Genomic DNA, 19,628 nt, shown 5'->3' on the forward strand with positions numbered 1-19,628 from the left:
ATCTTATTTAAGATGGATAGTTTTAGGCATTGTATAAAAAAATCTATTATATAAAATCAATTAATTATTTCAAATATCATTATTTTTATATGTAAAATATTTTAAATAATTATTTCAATTATCATTATATTTTCACCTACATGGTGGATATTGTAGATTCTAATATTATAAAAATAATTATTTCAAATGTCATTATTTTTATACCTGAAAGATTTCAACTAAATATTTCAAATGCACATACAAAAATATATAATACTAAAATTTGGCATCAATTAATTATTTCAAATATTTTTATTGTTTTTATATGAAAAATATTTCATATATATAAAAAAATAGTTGATGTTTTTAAAAAATAAAATATATTTAACATAATAATATATATAAAATATATATTTCATTATATAATTACATATTTACTACTTTGTTTATATAAACAGGAAAACTATTAATTAAAAACATGAATTTAAAATAAAATAAAAAAACTTAAAAACATGTTTGTTAATTAGAAAAGACAAAAAATTTGAAATAACATGCTTTAGAAAAAAAAATATGCAGAAGAGGGAAATCAAACCTAGGGTCATGTTGCAGAAAAAGGTAAGCATATAACCATTCAATCACGGGAGCTAAGCTATCAATTGAAAGCGTGTTTGGTATAAATTGCAATTAATATTTTGAGATTATACTATGTTTGTTGCTTAATTTTTTTTAAAAAAATTAAGCAATTTGTAAAGCATGAGATAATTAGGTCTAAAAATAAATTTAGATGTTTGTGTAAATAAACGGAAGAATTTAAAAATTTGTAAGTAATTTGAAGAGAGGATTTTAGTAGCTTGATTACCTTTTTCAAATTTCATTTTTAAAAATTTCCTATAATTTTATTTAATTTAATACACATAATCTCATTATATGATAAAAAGTTAAACTTCAAAAATCAATTTATTTTATTAAATTTTTATTTATAAATTTTTACAAATATATTCATATCCCTATTGACTATCTTTTAATTTATTTATTTTCTTCCTCTATATATAATTATTTTTTTAATTTATAAAATTCTAATAATCTGATTTTTTTTAAACCAATTATTTATCCCAACAAAATAATTACAAATTTTAACAACTGTTACAAAAATCTCATTTATCACGCTTTTATGAATGAAATAAAAAATGGGTTAATATAACTTTTGGGCTAATGCAACTCAGCCATGTAATCAGCAATAAAACGCCAATCTCAATTAATGCAAGTCTGCGACCACCTGCACCTAAAATCAATAAGGCTCACCTACCTTGCATTCATTGCGGATCTGAGTTTTTGAACCTTCCGTAAAAAGGAACTTTTGAAGCTTTCTTTTTTTATCTGATATCTTTGTTTTTTGGGGTGGAGATCAAAAAATGGAGGTTGGACTTGTTGCATTGCTGAGACTCACTTGGGTTGCTGCCATTCTTCCCATTATCTTAGCTTCACTGCGTTTGAGACCCTTTCATCAAACTATATTAGGGTTAGCAAAAAGAGGGAAAACAATGCATCCATCTTCCTCTGTGAGTGTTTTTACTTCTTTGCATGTTATGTTCCTGCTGTAAACCAAATACCATTTTTGGATCTTACTGGCTATGTCGATTGTAGAAGTTCACAGTTCCTCAGAGATTCTTCTCTCATTTCTACATGGTGGGTACCCTGTGGACAACCCTTTTGCTACTCACCACATGGCTATATGCATGCACTGCTGGTTCAACTTCATCAACCATCTTTGCATTGCACAAATCCCACAGGGTATGGCGTGCTCTGTTCCTGCTTTGGTTGATGGAAGCTCAAGTCTTGAGACGCCTTTACGAGTCATTATATGTATTCCATTATCGGCCCTTAGCTCGCATGCACATATTCGGCTATTTCATTGGCATGAGGCGAGTAATTTCTTAAACACCTTTCACCATATTTGTTTTCTCTTGCTATACTATTTTCAAATGTTGGATGGTCAGATACATATTTTTGCATGGCCAGTTACTACATAGTAGCATCATTGTCACTTTGCTGCACTTGTGCCCCGGAGGTGTTTGAGTTTACTTTGGACCTGGTGTCTGAAGGAAGGAAACAATGGCAGCCATTGGAAGTGATAGGTGGGAACAGATCCCCCCTGTGGCTTGGATGGAAGCAGTGGGTTGGCAGTGCTATATTTCTATGGGGTTGGATTCATCAGCTCCGTATTCTTGTAAGTTAACAGTCCATTTCACCAACTTGTTTGAAAGATCTAGTTGGGAAAATCCAAGAAATATACACTGTTAGATAAAGTTTTGGATCATTAAAAAAAAGTGTTACAATAATTATTTAAAATATGAAATTACAACATTTTTTTAATAATTAGGTAATTCGTTGAAAGAATTAATTAAAATATTGAAATGCTTGTACGAAATTAAGTAATTTCTTAAAAAAATTACTTAAAACATAAAACTAATGCATGAAAGGGTTACTTAAAATATAAAAAGCTTTCTAATAAATTAAGCAATTCGTAAAGCATGAAATAATTAAAAAAAAATTAATTTATGATATACAAAAAGGTGTTCAAAAAATTACTTATTACATTAAAGAGTTATACTTAAAAATATAAAAACATGAAGTAATTCGTTAAGAGTTATTACATGAAAATGTTTCTAAAATTCGTTAAATATGAAAAAGAATTACTTAAATTTTTAAAAATATTGCATGTTTTAAGTAACTATTAATGTATTAAGCATTTCTTGAAACATGAAAGATTTACTTAAAATATAAAAAGATTTCTAAAAATAAGTAATTCCTGAAAAAATTCTAAAAATAATATTTTGAACTCTCAAATTTTCTCTTTTTGTAGAAATTTCTCTCTTTTGTATCTCTATACCATTTAAACTGAAACCTAATTAATTTTATTTAAAAAATGATAAAGTCCATAACAAATTTAAAATCATTATGTATATCAAAATGACTGGTATTAGTATTACTGGTCAGTAAAATTCACATTAAAAAAAAAAGGGAAACTTTTTGATTTTAAGGTAAAAAATTCATTCATCTCAATTATTTTTCAAGAAAAAGAAAAAAGAAGATAGGGGATTTGTTGAATTTCAAATAGTTAGTTTCAACAATAAGGTACAAAGACTTACTTCACATTTAGAATTGCACAAAAAAGACTACTTATGTAAAACCCCTCACTCGTTTCCGTCGCTTGAATCAAGTTATGAGATGCTACAGTAAATAATAGAACCAGAACATGCAATTTAATTCCAAACAATCTTAAATCAACAATTCATCAAACAAATCATGTCTTGCATGCAAATTTGAACTTAATTCGAGCTTACGAAAGCTCTAAAATCAATCTCGAAACAAAGACTAATTTAAAACATTTCAAAAAGAAATTAAGCAAAAGTGTAAAATATGGTCACATGATCATGTGGCCAGTCTGAGCCTGTGTAGTGCTAAATCACATGGCCGTGTATCCCAACCGTGTCACAAACTGAAGCTGTGCATAACAAAGTCACATAGCTATGTCGCCAGACCGTGTAACAAATTGAGACAGTATGGACTTAAAAGTAAAATCCTACAACCATTCACACGGTTTATAACTAAGCCGTGTGAGAGATTGAGATCATGTTCAAACAATACCACCCTGATGATACAGAGCACACGGTCATGTCACTTGCCCATGTGTGACACAAGGCCGTGTGTCAGCCAATGTGAGTAAATATATATACCTTTATAATCGATTTTGTAATGCCCTTACTTTCTTATTACTGTATTTGTAAGTTTTTGACACAAATGTGTATTTGCTTTAGTGGTTAAGTAATCTGGGTGTGTGTGTGAGGTCTTGAGTTTAAGTCTCACCTTTGCTAAATTTTGTTATTTTGATCCAAGTCTTACTTTTGTTCGGTGGACTTATATTAAATTGTCTGTTAGTTCATATTAGAATGAGCCTGCTGGTTCGAGTGGTAATGGAGTTAGTGTGTTGGAGGTCTTGTGTTCAAATCTCTGCGTGAGTGAGGGAGTTTATTTTTGCTTGATGGACTGAAAGAGTTTTGATTGAGCAGAAATTTTGAAGTGGTTATGAGTTAGTGGGATTGTGGGAGGAAAATAGGGGATATGTTAGCATATCCAAGTTTTTATTTCTTTTTTTTTCCTTCGAATTTCATTTTTCTCTTTCCCAAAATTCTCTTTGTGTTTCTGCATTCAACTTCCTCCAAACAAAATTCCATTTTTTGCTATTATTGTTTTTCTACTTCCTGCCAGAATTAGACTGTTTCCTTCGTTATTGGTTTTGCCACTAGTACTTATTCGGGTTTCGAGTTGTTGAGTTTCGTGTAATCGGTAAGTGAACTTTCGTTTGTTTCTTTTAGTGTTGAATTCTGGAAGTTGAAACTTTACAATGTCATTTGCGTAGGAGAAGTGAGCGAAACAGCAGACTCTTTTTAGCTTTAGAATCGGTGCGATTGAACGAGTGTGTTAGTGGTAAGTATGTGCGCACCTTTTGGTTTAGTTTTAAAAGGTTTGTAAATTGTTGGCTAAATTCGTTGCGGGTATTCTGTTTTTAGGTTCCGGATGGTTCGACATTATTTTTGCATCGAACCCGTGACAGTTGTGTACCCAAATCGCAAAAAATGAGTTTTTGACAAAAGCCGAAAAACTGTTCTATTGACTCCATACGGGCGTGTGGTCACCTGTGTAGTAGGTTGTATGCGAGAACACGGCCGCGTGATCGACGTAGGCATAGCCTAGCACAAGACACGGCCTTGTGGTGGCTCTAGTGTGGTCATGTGGGCCATATGGGCTAGGTCGAGTTAGGCGTGTGGGCCACACAGGCATGACACACGGGCGTGTGGATTCTTAGATCAGGCCGTGTGGGCCACACGGGTAAGGCTAATCTAGGTGTGTGGGCTCACACGGGCATACCACATGGGCATGTGAGCTCTAATTTCTGACATATTTCCTAGGGTCGCGCGGGTCATTCCATTCGATTGTGGACCTACCATAGGGTCGGTAAGGGCTAATTAAACCCCTATCTGTATGTTATGAAATTCTGTTGATTGATTGATTAGGATACTAATGTATGCCTGGTTATACTAATAGATGTGTATCTGTTATTTGTATAAAGCATATTGAGCATGTTTAGTCTGATAAATCTGTATATGATATATGCATCTGTTTTGGGGTGTTACAGATTTATCTAGCTTTACAATAAAGTTGCCCACCTTTACAATATAATTATTTACACAATTTTTACCTTGGCCATGTACATGCAACAACCAACTCTTAAACTTGTTCCAAATGCATCAAAATCACATTTAAAGACATAAACCAATCCTATTTCTAACCAATATACCTCAAGGTACCTCAATCAATAAGTATAAGCCATCACAAATCAATCTATAATTCATATACATAACATGCCATAAGCAAAATCAATGTAACTAAACTTTAAGGCTTGATCATTCACATGAACTAATATCCATTCATCATCTCATTAAATTATCATAAGCATATACTTATGTAACCCAAGTTCAACAATGCCAAAACTTAAACACATCCATTAAATTACAAGTATTTGACCACCTATATACATGCCACATATAACCAAGTTTGAAACATTTAAAAGTCTACCGAATTGGGAGACGAAGAGTGCGGGCTTCTCGCTAATCCGATTTGTACGTTCCAACGTCCAAAATCTACAAAGTTGTAACATAGGTAAGTATTATAAATACTTAGTAAGCTCATATATTATAAACAAATAACTTACATTAATCAACTTAACAATTACAATTCATTATACCATAATTTCCACCTATCATAACATTCACAACAACATCAACCAAATGAGATTTAGGCCATAACCACATATATAACTTCAAACTTTTAAACACAAATTTCAACTTAAATACTTCGTGAATCAATTTTATAAAAAACCATTTTACTTAGTATTAGAATTAAGTGACCCGAATCCTTATTTAAATAAAATACAGTGGTAAAATAAAATAAAAGAAGAATCCATATAGAATTACACTTCTTTTATTTTATTTTAGAATAAGGTTTTTTAAACCTTATTAAATTCCATCTATTTGATATTGATTAGAATAAGGTGTTTCAGTATTATTAGAATATGGCTTTACAAGCCTATAAATAGACATAGTCTATTCCTCTTGTATTCATTCGATCTCAACAAAGTGAATTTTCTTCTTCTCTGCCCATGGTTTTTTCCCGAAAGGGTTTCCATGTAAAAATCTTTGTGTTCTTTATTTTAATTTATTTTATTTTTCACAAATTGGTATCCGAGCTTCTGGGTTGTTCATCTCGATCATGGTAATGTCGTCTTTGAAGTATGAAATTCCGCTATTGGATCACAACACCAGATTTGCATTGTGGCAGATTAAGATGCAAACAGTTCTTGCGCAGATGGATCTGGAGGATGCCTTGCTAGGGATAGATAAGATGTCTTCGACATTAATAGATGAAGAGAAGAAGCGTAAGGATCGAAAGACATTAACACAATTACATCTACATTTGTCTAATGAAATTTTGCAGGATGTGATGAAAGAGAAGATCGCTGCTGGATTATAGAAAAGGCTAGAACAAATATGTATGTCGAAAACTCTAACAAGCAAGTTGCATATGAAGCAGCATCTTTATGCTCATCGTTTGGAGGAAGGTGCATCTGTACATGAACACTTAATAGTTTTTAAAGAAATTCTCTCAAACTTGAAGGCCATAGAGGTATGATAAGGAAGATCTAGGGTTGATTCTACTTGGTTCGTTGCCCTCGTCTTATTCAACCTTTAGAGACACGATTTTATATAACCGCGAGTCTCTCACAGTTGAGGAGGTTTATAATTCTTTGACCTCGTATGATAAGATGAAGCATCTTGTGGTTAAACTCAACTCTCAGGGAGAGGGTCTCATTGTTCGTGAGAGACAAGATTAGAATGCTGATGATGATCGTGGAAGGACACATGAGCGAAATCCTTGCGGTAAATCTAAGGGTAGATCAAAGTCTTCAAACAGAGGTAAAACTTGCAACTTCTGCAAGAAGAAATGGCACATTAAATCTGAGTGCTATAAGCTACAGAATAATATTCAAAGGGAGGCTGCGAATCAAAAGAGAAAATAACTAGAAAATTTCGGTTAAGCTGATGTTGTAGAAGAGTACTGCGATGGTGAACTTCTAGTCGCTTCTGTCAATGATTCTAAAGTAAGCGAGGAATAGATACTTGATTCAGGCTGCGCCTTCCACATGAGTCCTAATCGGGATTGGTTTAAAACTTACGGCATGTTTCAGAATTGAAAATAAATTTAATTTCGTTGAGTACTCTTGATTCAAAAGGGTATAGATACACAGCTGAAAGTGGGGTTTTAAATATTTCCAAAGGTTCCCTTGTTGTGATGAAAGGGCAGAGAAAGATTGTCAAGTTATATATTTTGCAGGGTTCTACTGTTACTGGTGATGCAGCTGTCGCTTCCTTTTCCTTGTCAGATGATGATATTACTAAACTTTGGCATATGCGCCTAGGGCATATGAGTGAGAATAGCATGGCAGAATTGAGTAAAAGAGGGCTTCTTGATGGGCAAGGAATTTGCAAATTGAATTTTTGTGAGCACTGTGTTTTTGGGAAGTAAAAGAGAGTTTGATTCACCAGAGGAATCCATAACATGAAAGGAACATTGAAATATATTTATTCTGATCTGTGGGGGCCATCCAGAGTGCCTTCGAGAGGTGGAGCTAATTATATGCTAACCTTTATTGATGATTTTTCTAGAAAAGTTTGGGCGTTCTTCTTGAAGCAGAAAAGCGATGTATTTTTCGTATTTAAGTCTGGGAAAATTATGATTGAAAAACAGACAGGAAAACAAATAAAATACCTCCGCATAGACAATGACTTAGAGTTCTGTTCTGATGAGTTTAATAGATTGTGCAAGTTAGAAGGGATCGTGAGACACTTGACAGTTTGTCATACTCCACAGCAAAACGGAGTTGTAGAACGAATGAATAGAACGATCATGGAGAAGGTTCGATGTATGTTGTCAAATGCCAACTTACCAAATTCGTTTTGGGCTGAAGTAGCCTCTACTGCATATTTTTTGATCAACCGATCCCCATCCGTTGCCATTGAGAAAAAGACTCCTCAAGAGGTATGGTCTGGTAATCCTGCTAGTTATTCTAATTTAAAGATCTTTGAGTGTCCTGCATATGCTCATGTTGATAATGGAAAATTGGAACCGAGATCTATTAAATGTGTTTTTCTTGGTTATAAAACTGGTGTAAAAGGGTATAAGTTATGGTGTCCTGAAAATAGAAAAGTTGTGATTAGCAGAGATGTTGTTTTTGATGAAACTGCTATGCTACCAAACTTATCTTTTAAAGACACTTCCAATAAAGAAAATCAAAAGCAGGTGGAGCATCAGATTAATACAGAGTCGACTTCTCAAGCCAGTACAAAAATTGAGAATAAAATTGCTTCTTCACCACAATACTCTATCGCCAAAAACAGAACTAGAAGAGAAATTAAACCTCCAAATAAGTATGCTGAGGCTGATCTATTTGCTTATGCTTTAAATGTGGCTGAAGATATAGATGCGAATCAAGAGTCATCTAATTATTCTGAGGCGGTTAGTTGTGAAGACTCAGAAAAATGGATGTTTGCTATGCAAGAGGAGATGGAATCACTCCACAAAGACAAAACATGGGATCTTATGAAACTTCCTAAAAGTAAGAAGACTGTTCGTTGTAAATGGGTGTTTAAAAAGAAAGAAGGGACTCTAGGAGTTGAAGAACCTAGATATAAGACAAAGCTTGTTGCAAAGGGTTACAGTCAAATTCCAGGAGTGGACTTCATAGATGTGTTCTCCTTAGTTGTTAAGCATAGTTTGATTCGAGCTTTGCTTGGTATTGTGGCCATGCATGATTTGGAGCTTGAGCAGTTAGATGTAAAAACTGCATTTTTGCATGGAAAACTTGAGGAGAATATTTACATGCAAAAACCAGAGGTTTTTACAGTCTCAGAAAAAGAGGACTATGTTTGCTTGCTGAAAAAGTCCCTTTTACGGTTTGAAATAGTCACCAAGACAGTGGTACAAGAGGTTTGATTTCTTTATGACTTCTCATGATTTCAAAAGAAGTAGTTTTGACAGTTGTGTTTACTTTAAGAAAAACAATAATGGTTCTTTTGTGTATCTACTTCTTTATGTTGATGACATATTGATAGCAAAAAAAGATAAAGGAGAGATAAGAAAGGTCAAAGCCCAACTAAGTGAAGAATTTGAGATGAAAGATTTAGGACCAGCAAAGAAGATACTTGGTATGGAGATTCTCAGAGATAGAAAAGCAAGTAAATTGTACCTAAGTCAGAAGGGGTACATTGAGAAAGTTCTTTGCAGGTTCAATATGCAGAGTGCTAAGCCTGGTAGTACTCCTTTAGCAGCCCATTTTAGACTTTCATCAGCTTTGTCTCCACAATGAGATGATGGATTGAGTACATGTCACATGTTCCATACTTTAGTGCAGTGGAATCTCTCATGTATGTTATGGTCTATTCACGTCCAGATTTATCATATGCAGTCAGTGCAGTTAGCAGATACATGGCGAATCCTGGTAAAGAACACTGGAAAGCAGTTCAGTGGATTTTAAGATACTTACGATGTACTACTGATGTTTGCTTATAGTTTGGAAGAGCTAGAGATGGAGTCATTGGGTATGTTGATGCTGATTTTGTTGGAGACCTTGATAGAAGAAGATCTCTCACAGGTTATGTCTTTACAATTGGAGGTTGTGCAATCAGTTGGAAAGCCACTTTGCAAACTACAGTCACTTTGTCTACCACTGAAGCTAAGTACATGGCAATTACTGAGGCTTGTAAAGAAGCTATCTAGTTGAAGGTACTCTTTAGCGAACTCAATGAAGACCTTCAAATTAGTACAGTATTTTGTGACAGTCAGAGTGCAATCTTTCTTACAAAAGATCAAATGTTTCATGAGAGAACAAAACACATTGATGTTCGGTATCATTTTGTTCGTGATATTATTGCTTGTGGTGATATTGTTGTGAGAAAAATTAGTACTCATGAAAATCCTGCAGATATGATGACTAAGTCACTTCCTATAACCAAGTTTGAGCATTGCTTAGACTTGGTTGTTGTTTATTGTTGAAGTTAAACCCTTAAGGGATTTTATGGAAGAGGTGGAGAACTTGTTCGTTAAGAGTTCGCGATGAAGAACTTGTTAATTGAGAATTCGTGTCAAGGTGGAGATTGTTAGAATTAAATGACCCGAATCCTTATTTAAATAAAATACAGTGGTAAAATAAAATAAAAGAAGAATCCATATAGAATTACACTTCTTTTATTTTATTTTAGAATAAGGTTTTTTAAACCTTATTAAATTCCATCTATTTGATATTGATTAGAGTAAGGTGTTTCAATCTTACTAGAATATGGCTTTACAAGCCTATAAATAAACATAGTCTATTCCTCTTGTATTCATTTGAATTCGACATAGTAAATTTTCTTCTCCTCTACCCGTGGTTTTTTCCTGAAAGGGTTTCCACGTAAAAATCTGTGTGTTCTTTATTTTATTTTATTTTTCACACTTACATTCACCACATACCTTTCCACATTCCATATGTTTCCAATGACAACATTCATTTTGTAACATCATTTTAATTTCAATACAAATTCTACTCGATGAAACATAGTAAAAGAGTCCAGTACACAGGTAAAATTAATACCAACTGCTCATCCAAGCTAATCATCAACACTAGTGTCTGATTACCTATTCGGGTTAAACCTACACAACAAATAGTCTAGCCAGGACTTAATATACATGTAAGGTTATTAGTCTAGGCTAAATATGTGTCACATGTATCTTCGAGTCTGCGACAAATGCTGGAGCTCGATACCATCGGGTATCAACCCGTAATATTGTATACAAGACTTTTACTAAGTGCATCGGGAATTAACCTCAACATTTCCAATTCCATATTATTTCATTATCAATTCAAAAATTTCAATAAACCATTAACATACATTCAAATATGATCAACGAAAATTTAAACTTATTTATATGAACTTACCTGGAAAAACAGTAACTATTTAGTTGTCAGGGATTACTTAGTAGTTTTCCTTTTGCCTCGTAAATCCTCCGGTTATTGTAATTCTTGATCTAAATAATAATTTAACTCAATTATATATTCCACACATCATTTAACAACATATTGAATTTATATAACAACTCAATTTCATTTATGCAATAATTTTTCAAGTTTTGCTTTTATTTTAATTTAGTCCCTAAAATAAAAAAAATCATAGCTTTTGAATTTCAGCTTCAATTTTAAAACCGATTTCAAATTCATCTTTAGCTGACTTTCTAGAAGTATATAACATATCATTTTCACCCCGCTGTTTGCAAATTTTATATTTTAGTCCTTAATGACAAACTATCCAAAATCTCACTTACAAATTAGTCCAACTAACATTTAAGCTTACATGCAACTATTTGACAACAAAAGCTCTAAAATACATCAATGATAACTTTAGTAAACTTTAGCAGTTTCTCTAATTAGTCCATGAGCTAGCTAAATCAAGCTCCTGAAATTCCAAAAATATAAAAATTATAAGAAAAAAAGACTAAATTGGGATACCTAAATAAGTGTCAAAAGCTTCAAAGCTCTAGAGAGCTCTTCTTCAATAGTGAAATTAGTAAAAGAGAGGAAGATGACATAAATGCTTTCTTTTTCCTTCCATCATGCATATTTGTTTATTTTAATTTTCAATATTTTTATGTTATTTAATTATAATTTATAATAATAACATACAAAACTAAACCAAACCATCCATTTAAAATTCCAATGTGTCCCTAAATAAAGTTTTCCACTTGCAATCTATAGTAATTTAACTTTTACCACAGTTACGATTTAGTCATTGTTTCACAATTAACTATTCAATAATAAAACTACCTATCTGAAATTCAATATAACCCTAATATCACTTCGTAAATGTTAAATAACAATATTAATTAACTTGATCACTGGAATATAGGGTTCCAAAACCACCGTTTCTGGTACCACTGAAAATGTCATATTAAGGTGAGTGAAATTCTAGGAAAACATCAACGACTGCTGTCTTATTTATCAAAGACAAATAAAATATGTAATACCCCACACCTGGCCCAAACGTTATGGCTGAATCTGGAGAAGTTACGTCAACTCGTTTGAAAAACTAAGATCTACCTTAGGAATTGTGTGATTTGAAATCTTAATTTAGCTAAGCTCATACGAGTTTCAAAAAATTCTTAAGTTTGAAAACACCTATTTCACAGACGATCTCTTAAACATTTACTTATAAAAACAATGAAAACTGTCAGAAATTTCACTCTAATTTTAGTAATGACGTGATTTGAAAATATTAATTTCGGTAAAACATTTACAAGTTCTTTATAAAATCTCAAACAAAACTTAATTATTTTCCGAAATAGCATTTAGTTTGATACTAAATTTTGTAGCGGATATTTTCAGAGTTTTTAAGTTTTGGAAATTGAATTCCAATTTGTCAAATTTGTATGATTTTGCAATTTACGTTTAAGAACACCCAAAAACCAATAAACAGATCAAAAACCGAAAAACAAAACCAAAAACTAAGTCCAAAAGTCAAAAGTTCAAAAATCTTAATTAAAATCATTCGAACCGTCTTATGTGAAAAACCAATCCGAGCTCTCACACATCGTCCAATTCTAAACTTGTTGATTACTTGAAAGAATAAAAAACAAAGAGTGGGCTTTACGAGCTTAGTGTGTAACACATCCTAAACAAAAAATCAAATATACATAAATAAATTGTAACACCCCTAACTCGTATCTGTTACCAGATTAAAGTTACAGAGTATTACCAATAAATTGAAACCTTTAAACATAAGAACATTTAATAAATTCAAAAATATCATAAACCATTGATTCTTATGCATTTCATCCCTAACTAAGCCCTTGAGGCCTTAAAAATAGTTTGGGACCAAGTCAGGACTAAATAAAAACAAATCAAAAATTCAGGAAAAAGAAGTAAAATTCGAAAATAATGGACACACGGCCGTGTGGCCAGGCTGTGTGGAACCTCCCATGTTGTGTAACTTTCAAACAAGGGACACGCAGTCGTGTCTCAGTCTATGTCCTCAGCTGTGTAACTCTCTCAGTAGGGTCACACAGTCGTGTCACAAAATCGTGTGCCAGGTCGTGTAACTCTCTGAGCTGTCTAATACGCCAGTGTGCCAGGCTATGTGTTAGGTAGTGTAACTCAGTAACGTGCATACAAAAGACTCTCAGGTGACACACGACCGTGCTGCAAAGCCATGCCTTACATGGCTGAGTCACACGCCCGTGTCTTAGGCCGTATAGTCCAAACTGATTCATTTCTCACTCAATTTCACTTCCTAATTGCATAGGTACCTACACACCTTCAAATACACACATGGAAGGTGCAATTCAACTTCAAAAATACTCAAACATAATCATATATTCATTCTACGTATTAAACATTTATCAACCTTGACACCTTAATGTATTTCATCACGGTTCATTCCCAACTTGTAACCACAAACACATTTATCTTTATAAGCAAACATCCATTTCATTACAAGCATTAAGTTAACTCATAGCATACCATTTCATACTATGACCTTTCAAACACATTTAAGTAACAAGTAGGAGATCACAAGTTGTTCAAGTGCACAACATATCACAATATTTTACTTAAAAGGTAGGCATTTAACATAACAATACATAGGGTCCTAATACATGCCATATACCAAAAACCAAGAAATTAAGTCTACCAAGATTCTCAAATAGTGTGATTCTTAGCATTGACCTGATCTTCTTAGCCTTCAAAATATGGGCTGCAAAATGAACAAAGTATAGGTAACCTTAAATGAAGCTCAGTAAGTTCGTTTAGAAATTAATAAACCTTTCCAATCAAACATGGATTAAATCAACTTTAAGCATAGAGATTTCCATTATACCAGTTTATAACAGTAATTACAACCAATTCGGTAGTTCAGTATACTCAGTGGGCATTGCTCGATTGAGCTTTTCATCAGTATATTTGTAGATTTCTACTCATTTGAGCTTCAGTCAGTATAACAGTAAAATTTGTTTGATTAAACATCAGTTAGTATAACAGTAAGATTTGCTTAGTTAAGCTCTACTCAATATAAGGTATGATTTGCTCAATTGAGCTTCATTCAGTATAATAGTAAGATTTGCCTCAATAGAACATACTTTCAGTAAATGAAACAACATTCATTAAGAGCATATTAACAAGAATGTAAGCATTTTAGGAGTATAATTAAACATACGAACTTACCGAACTGATTTGCATGAGACTAGAGTACATGGATTATTCCACAATTTTCCCTTTTCCACGGTTATCAGCACGTTCTTGATCTAAAAATAATTATTTTCATTCCATCAATTAGAATAACAACACAATTTTATCCTTTCATGCAACTAAGTCCTTTTTGGCTGTTTACCTCTTTGCCCTTTAACTTTCTATTTTATTCAATTCAATTCTTAAGCCCTAATCATGCAATTTACTCTTTTTTTTCTAACATCCATGATACCCAAATATTCTATAACTTCATATCAATCCCTATGTGCAATAATTTCACCTCAACGAGAAGCAATTTATCATTTAATTAATTTAGTCCCTAAACATTAAAATCATTAAAAATTACTTTTCAAAATAATCTAACATATCAACAAAGCTCCATATTTAATCATAAGCTTTAAGAAATAACCTCATTCATCAATGGAAACTTTTATAACATTTAACATTTCACAAATTGGTCCTCGATTTAGCTAGACCGAACTGATACGAACTCAAAAACATAAAAATTACTAAAAACAAGCATCAATACACTTACCAAATCAAAGCTTAAAAATCAAAGTTGAAATCTAGCATTGTTTCCTTTCTTTTCCATGAGGAAGATGAGAGAATAAGGAGAATTTTACTTGTAATTTAGGTTTAGTTTATTATATATACTATGACATTTTTGTAAATATTTCAACTTTCTTAATTAAGCTTTAATAAATCATTAATTAAGCCTAATTAAACCACTTTATTAAGTATAATCTTATCAAATCCCACTAACTAATTTTCCATGGTTAAATTATCCTTTTTAGCCCTTTTAATTTAACTACTCAACCTTTGCAGTTTTTACAATTCAGTCCTTTTTAATTATTAAGCTGTGCAAACAATAAAATTTCTCAACCAAAGTTTAATATGACTCTATAGACTTCATAAATATACTAATTAAATAATATATATAAAGTATTCCGTTGGAATTATGGTCTCAAAACTACTGTTTTCGACACCACTAAAATTCGGGCTGTTACCTAAATAGATATGTTTTCAGATATAGATTCAAACATATTCTCATATACAAATTCATATGTCTTTTCATAGTTAGATACAAATGCATATTCATATTCAGATACAAATGCAGACACAGATCCTACCCCCATCCGCTACAGACTAACTTTGTCCAACCAATCACAGCAATTAGGACTATAAGAGTCCATCCATCCAATCACACCGGGTCGTGGTGGTATGTCACTCATAAAGGTGAAACTGAGCCGCCATACAGATATTGCGGTTTAACTGCCAAAATTACAGTAATATTGCCAAAATACACTTCTTCCATAAAAAATCAAACCTATTCGATGCTCACGCATAAATAAACTAACATATATATTCCATAAATAGATGTCATGCATGCTTTTCATATGTAATCATACTTTCGGAGTTATCATAATACAAATTGTACATATATTTTTCACATACATTACATGTATCACATACAAACACAAATCAACAGATGCCACATTTCAAGTCTAATTACGAATTTTGAAGTCAAATGGGCCTAAGTGAAAATTTCCAAAAATGGATGCACATGGTCCTGTGGCCTACACGGCCTTAAACATGTCTGTGTGGCCTACACAACCCAAATAACCCAGCTCGTATGACACACACGATCTGGCACACGGTTGTGTGACACACATAGTTTGCCACATAACTTGGCACACGGCGGTGTAACATTGACAGTGAGTTTTTCGGCATTGCGCTGCTCATTATTTTTCAAGTTTTCATTACACATCTTAGTATTTTTTAAAGCAAAACCGACAGTGAGAAATCCAACACCTAAAACGCCATTCAAAATGAACAAATTAGCAAATCTCATACTGAATTCGACCACTAAATCATACGCAAACAATCGATTATTACGAACTAAATGAAACTAGCAACCCTAAACCGCACTTAGATCGTCGGAGGAGTGTTCGCCAAACACAAAAAGAAACCCACCTAATGTAATACAAAACAAATAGACCACCAAATTGGCCAATTAATCAAAGTCATTTTTCATGCTTAAAGAAAATGCCAAAATAAAATTTCTAGATAGAATACATAAAACTTACCAGTCGATAAAACGACCACAAAGAAACGTCAGAAGGAAAAAATAGTGGTAGCAATTTACAATATCATATCTGAAAAAGAAAGGAAACATAAAAGAAAAGAAAGAAAATCGACGTGCGAAAAAAGAAGAGAAGAGGAGAGGGATAATTTCTTTTTTTTCCTATTTTCAAAAACTACCAACTCCCCTACCAACTTCCATTAAATCTGATAACTAACCACCTATCAGATTCTCCAGAATTCAAATTCATTTAAATTCCAACCACATGAGCGGCACAACAGAGAACAACAAAAATATTTCTCGCTTGCACACGCAAGGATTCAAACATAGAATCAAAGGATAAACTGAAACCTTACCATTGAACTAGTAGATTCATTGTTGTCACAATTGAGCGAAAATAATTTATTAACCAGATGTTCAAAGAGAAGGGTTGGGACAAAAATAGCAAAAATTCAATGAAAAAAGTTCAAACCCAGAACATCTCATACACAAGTACAACACTTAATCACTAAAACAAATCAATTCATTTAACAAAATTCCTACAACTAGAATTCAAGAACAAAACGTGACCACACTTGGTTTCACTAACCCAATTTGTTCTAATTCGGTTTTTGGGATGTGACAAAATACTTTATAAAGAATTAATTGGTGAGTGAAGCAACGTAAAATAAACCAAATTTGATACCTAAATATTCGGTTTGATACCCTAATACTAATTCTTCTTCGGCTTCTGGTAAATCAAAAGGTAATCTCTCACATTCTGCTAGAGAAGAAATTAGAAAATGATAAATTGTATTGGCTGACGCCACAAATTCCATCCCTCAAAACCATATTTTTTATTGCGCCTCAACCATTTCAATTGTACTTGAACTGTTAGATAATTATAGTCAATGATAACATAATTGTTTCCATCGCTAGTCAAAAACCGTACATAAGATTTTCACCTCATACGGCCTCTTATGGGTCACAAATAAATTTAAGGACCAAACCTATATTATTTATTTTCATGTGGTTGTAGAATAGATAGAGAAAATATGGACTGGAAGGTCCAAAATTATACCAACAAAATTCTGTTTGCTATGTTTTGAAGAATAAAAAAAAAAGAGCTTCTGAATTGATTTTATCCATTCATAATTTCAATTTTTATTTGTTGAGTAATAACTTAAGCCTTCAATAAAGTACTTATTGTAGAATATTAATAGATATTTCAACCCATTATTTTCTATTAGGAAGAAAATGCAACATTACATTAACTCATAAATCATGACATAGATCACATCTATATATCTATGAAAAAATAAAAATAAAAATCACTTCAAAAAATTTAAATAATTCATAAAATATAAAAAAATTAAACAATTTTATAAATATAATAATGCATGAAATGATTACTTAAAACAAATTCTAAAAAAATTAAATAATTTAATCTGTCACCTGTTAAATAGGTTGCATCTCGCCATAACCTCAGTTAAGGAGTTCATAGTAGAACTCCCGCATTTATATAGCCTCCTACTTTTTATTATGTATATTTAATTAGAAGAATAACTTTTTTTCATTAATTCTTTGATGAATTTTTAATATATATATATAATTTTTTTCATTAATTCTTTGATGAATTTTTAATATATATATAATGGCGTGAAATATACACCTCGGTCATTCTTTTTTACAATTCTTTCAGATTTAAAAAATATAAAAATAATTCTAAAAAATATAAAATATTTATTCCACTATTAAAAAATAGAACTTGTGCCATGGACATCATTTCATGTTAAAAAATAGGTTAAAAAAGGTTTTAATTTTGTTGGCAGAGGTGAAGGTCTTGAGTTTTGAGTATTTAGATTTAAGATTTATCATGTGCAATTTTATATTTAGGTCTCTAAGTTACATCATGTGTGAGTTTTAGTCCAGTCTAATTAGTTTAGTTTGTTTGTTTTAGTATGAATTGTATCAATTTTTATCATTTGTTCTACTTTGTGATCACTCAAACAGTTTGTGTTGTAATAGTTTAATGCTTGTGGCCACTTGAACATGTATATATATTGTACTTGTAACACTTAAAAAAAACTAGATCACCATGATGTAAATGATGAAAAAATTGATCTTAAGATTGAAAAATACATTCTATACAATTTGACCAAAGAAAATAACATAGATTGTGGGGTGTTGGAATTGGGTAGGGTTCAATGCGAGCAGGAGGTGAAGAGTACGTAATCCCGAAAGGGGATTGGTTTGAAATTGTTTCATCTCCACATTATTTGGCTGAGATTGTAAGGTCACACGCTCTTCCTCGCATTTTAGTTACCACCTTTTATTTTGCTAATAATTTGCATGGTTTCAATGATGAAAAAGGTCATTTATGTTGGCTTGTTGATTGCTAGTGGAGGAGCAGACATCACCATTTGGTTACTCCTAGCATTTGTGGTAAAAAAAAAAAAAAAAAGAAGCTTTCATTTATTTTGCTAGCCTTTCTAGGATTGTTCAATGACCTGAAATCTTTGTATATTTGGTGGTTGGCGGCGGCAGGTCACAAATCTGGGGTTTGCAGCAGCTGAAACACAGAAGTGGTATATTGGTAAATTTGAAGATTACCCAAAACATCGATATGCCATGATTCCCTTCATCTTTTAATGTTTTAGGGCGGGAGTAATTATTCGTCCCACATTGAATGCCAAGTGGTGTTTGAGAACCTTACAATAATTGATGGGCTTGTCACTTGTGTAATACTACAACCCTACTTTTGCCTTTCTTGCCATCATTTGATCCTATTAATTATGCCAGCATGCCTTCTTATATCAATTTCTTTTATGTCATATTAAGTATTACTAAAGTATATTAGTGAGTAGTTTCTTTTAGGTAAATGAAATTTATCCTAATTTACTATAATAAAATGTTGAACTTTTTTTTTTAAAATTTTACTATTGAATTAATACTTCTAAGTTAAGTGATATCAAACTCCACCAATTACTTTATAATAAAATAAATAAGAACATTAAAATAGGACAATTTTTTAATGAATTACTATTAGCAATTCATGTATAAAGTTGTGTAATGGAGAATTAAATATAAACATAATATTTACTTTTTATGGATTTTAATATTAGGCTAAATAAGGTACGTCGAGAATTAAATATAAATATTATATTTACTTTTTATGGATTTTAATATTGGGCTACA

The 19,628-nt window shown here is 32.1% G+C and overlaps 1 protein-coding gene across 3 annotated transcripts; it reads left to right on the plus strand.

Moving 5' to 3' along the window:
- Window positions 1-1,190: 1,190 nt before the first annotated feature.
- LOC107903719 (polyprenol reductase 2) lies at window positions 1,191-19,244 on the plus strand. 3 transcript variants are annotated; one of them, XM_041085161.1, is made up of 6 exons: window positions 1,191-1,538; window positions 1,624-1,901; window positions 1,999-2,206; window positions 18,632-18,721; window positions 18,804-18,875; window positions 18,978-19,244. In XM_041085161.1, the coding sequence occupies exons 1-6, from the start codon at window positions 1,392-1,394 to the stop codon at window positions 19,080-19,082; spliced, it is 900 nt and encodes a 299-aa protein (XP_040941095.1). In that variant the 5' UTR covers window positions 1,191-1,391; the 3' UTR covers window positions 19,083-19,244. The 3 variants fall into 3 exon arrangements, with proteins under 3 accessions (XP_040941095.1, XP_040941097.1, XP_040941096.1); XM_041085162.1 differs by having other exon boundaries at window positions 1,281-1,538; window positions 1,627-1,901; XM_041085163.1 differs by lacking the exon at window positions 18,632-18,721 and having other exon boundaries at window positions 1,215-1,538.
- The last annotated feature ends 384 nt before the right edge of the window (window positions 19,245-19,628 follow it).

This window comes from Gossypium hirsutum, chromosome A13 (genome assembly GCF_007990345.1).
Source record: "Gossypium hirsutum isolate 1008001.06 chromosome A13, Gossypium_hirsutum_v2.1, whole genome shotgun sequence".
Lineage (NCBI taxonomy): Eukaryota > Viridiplantae > Streptophyta > Magnoliopsida > Malvales > Malvaceae > Gossypium > Gossypium hirsutum.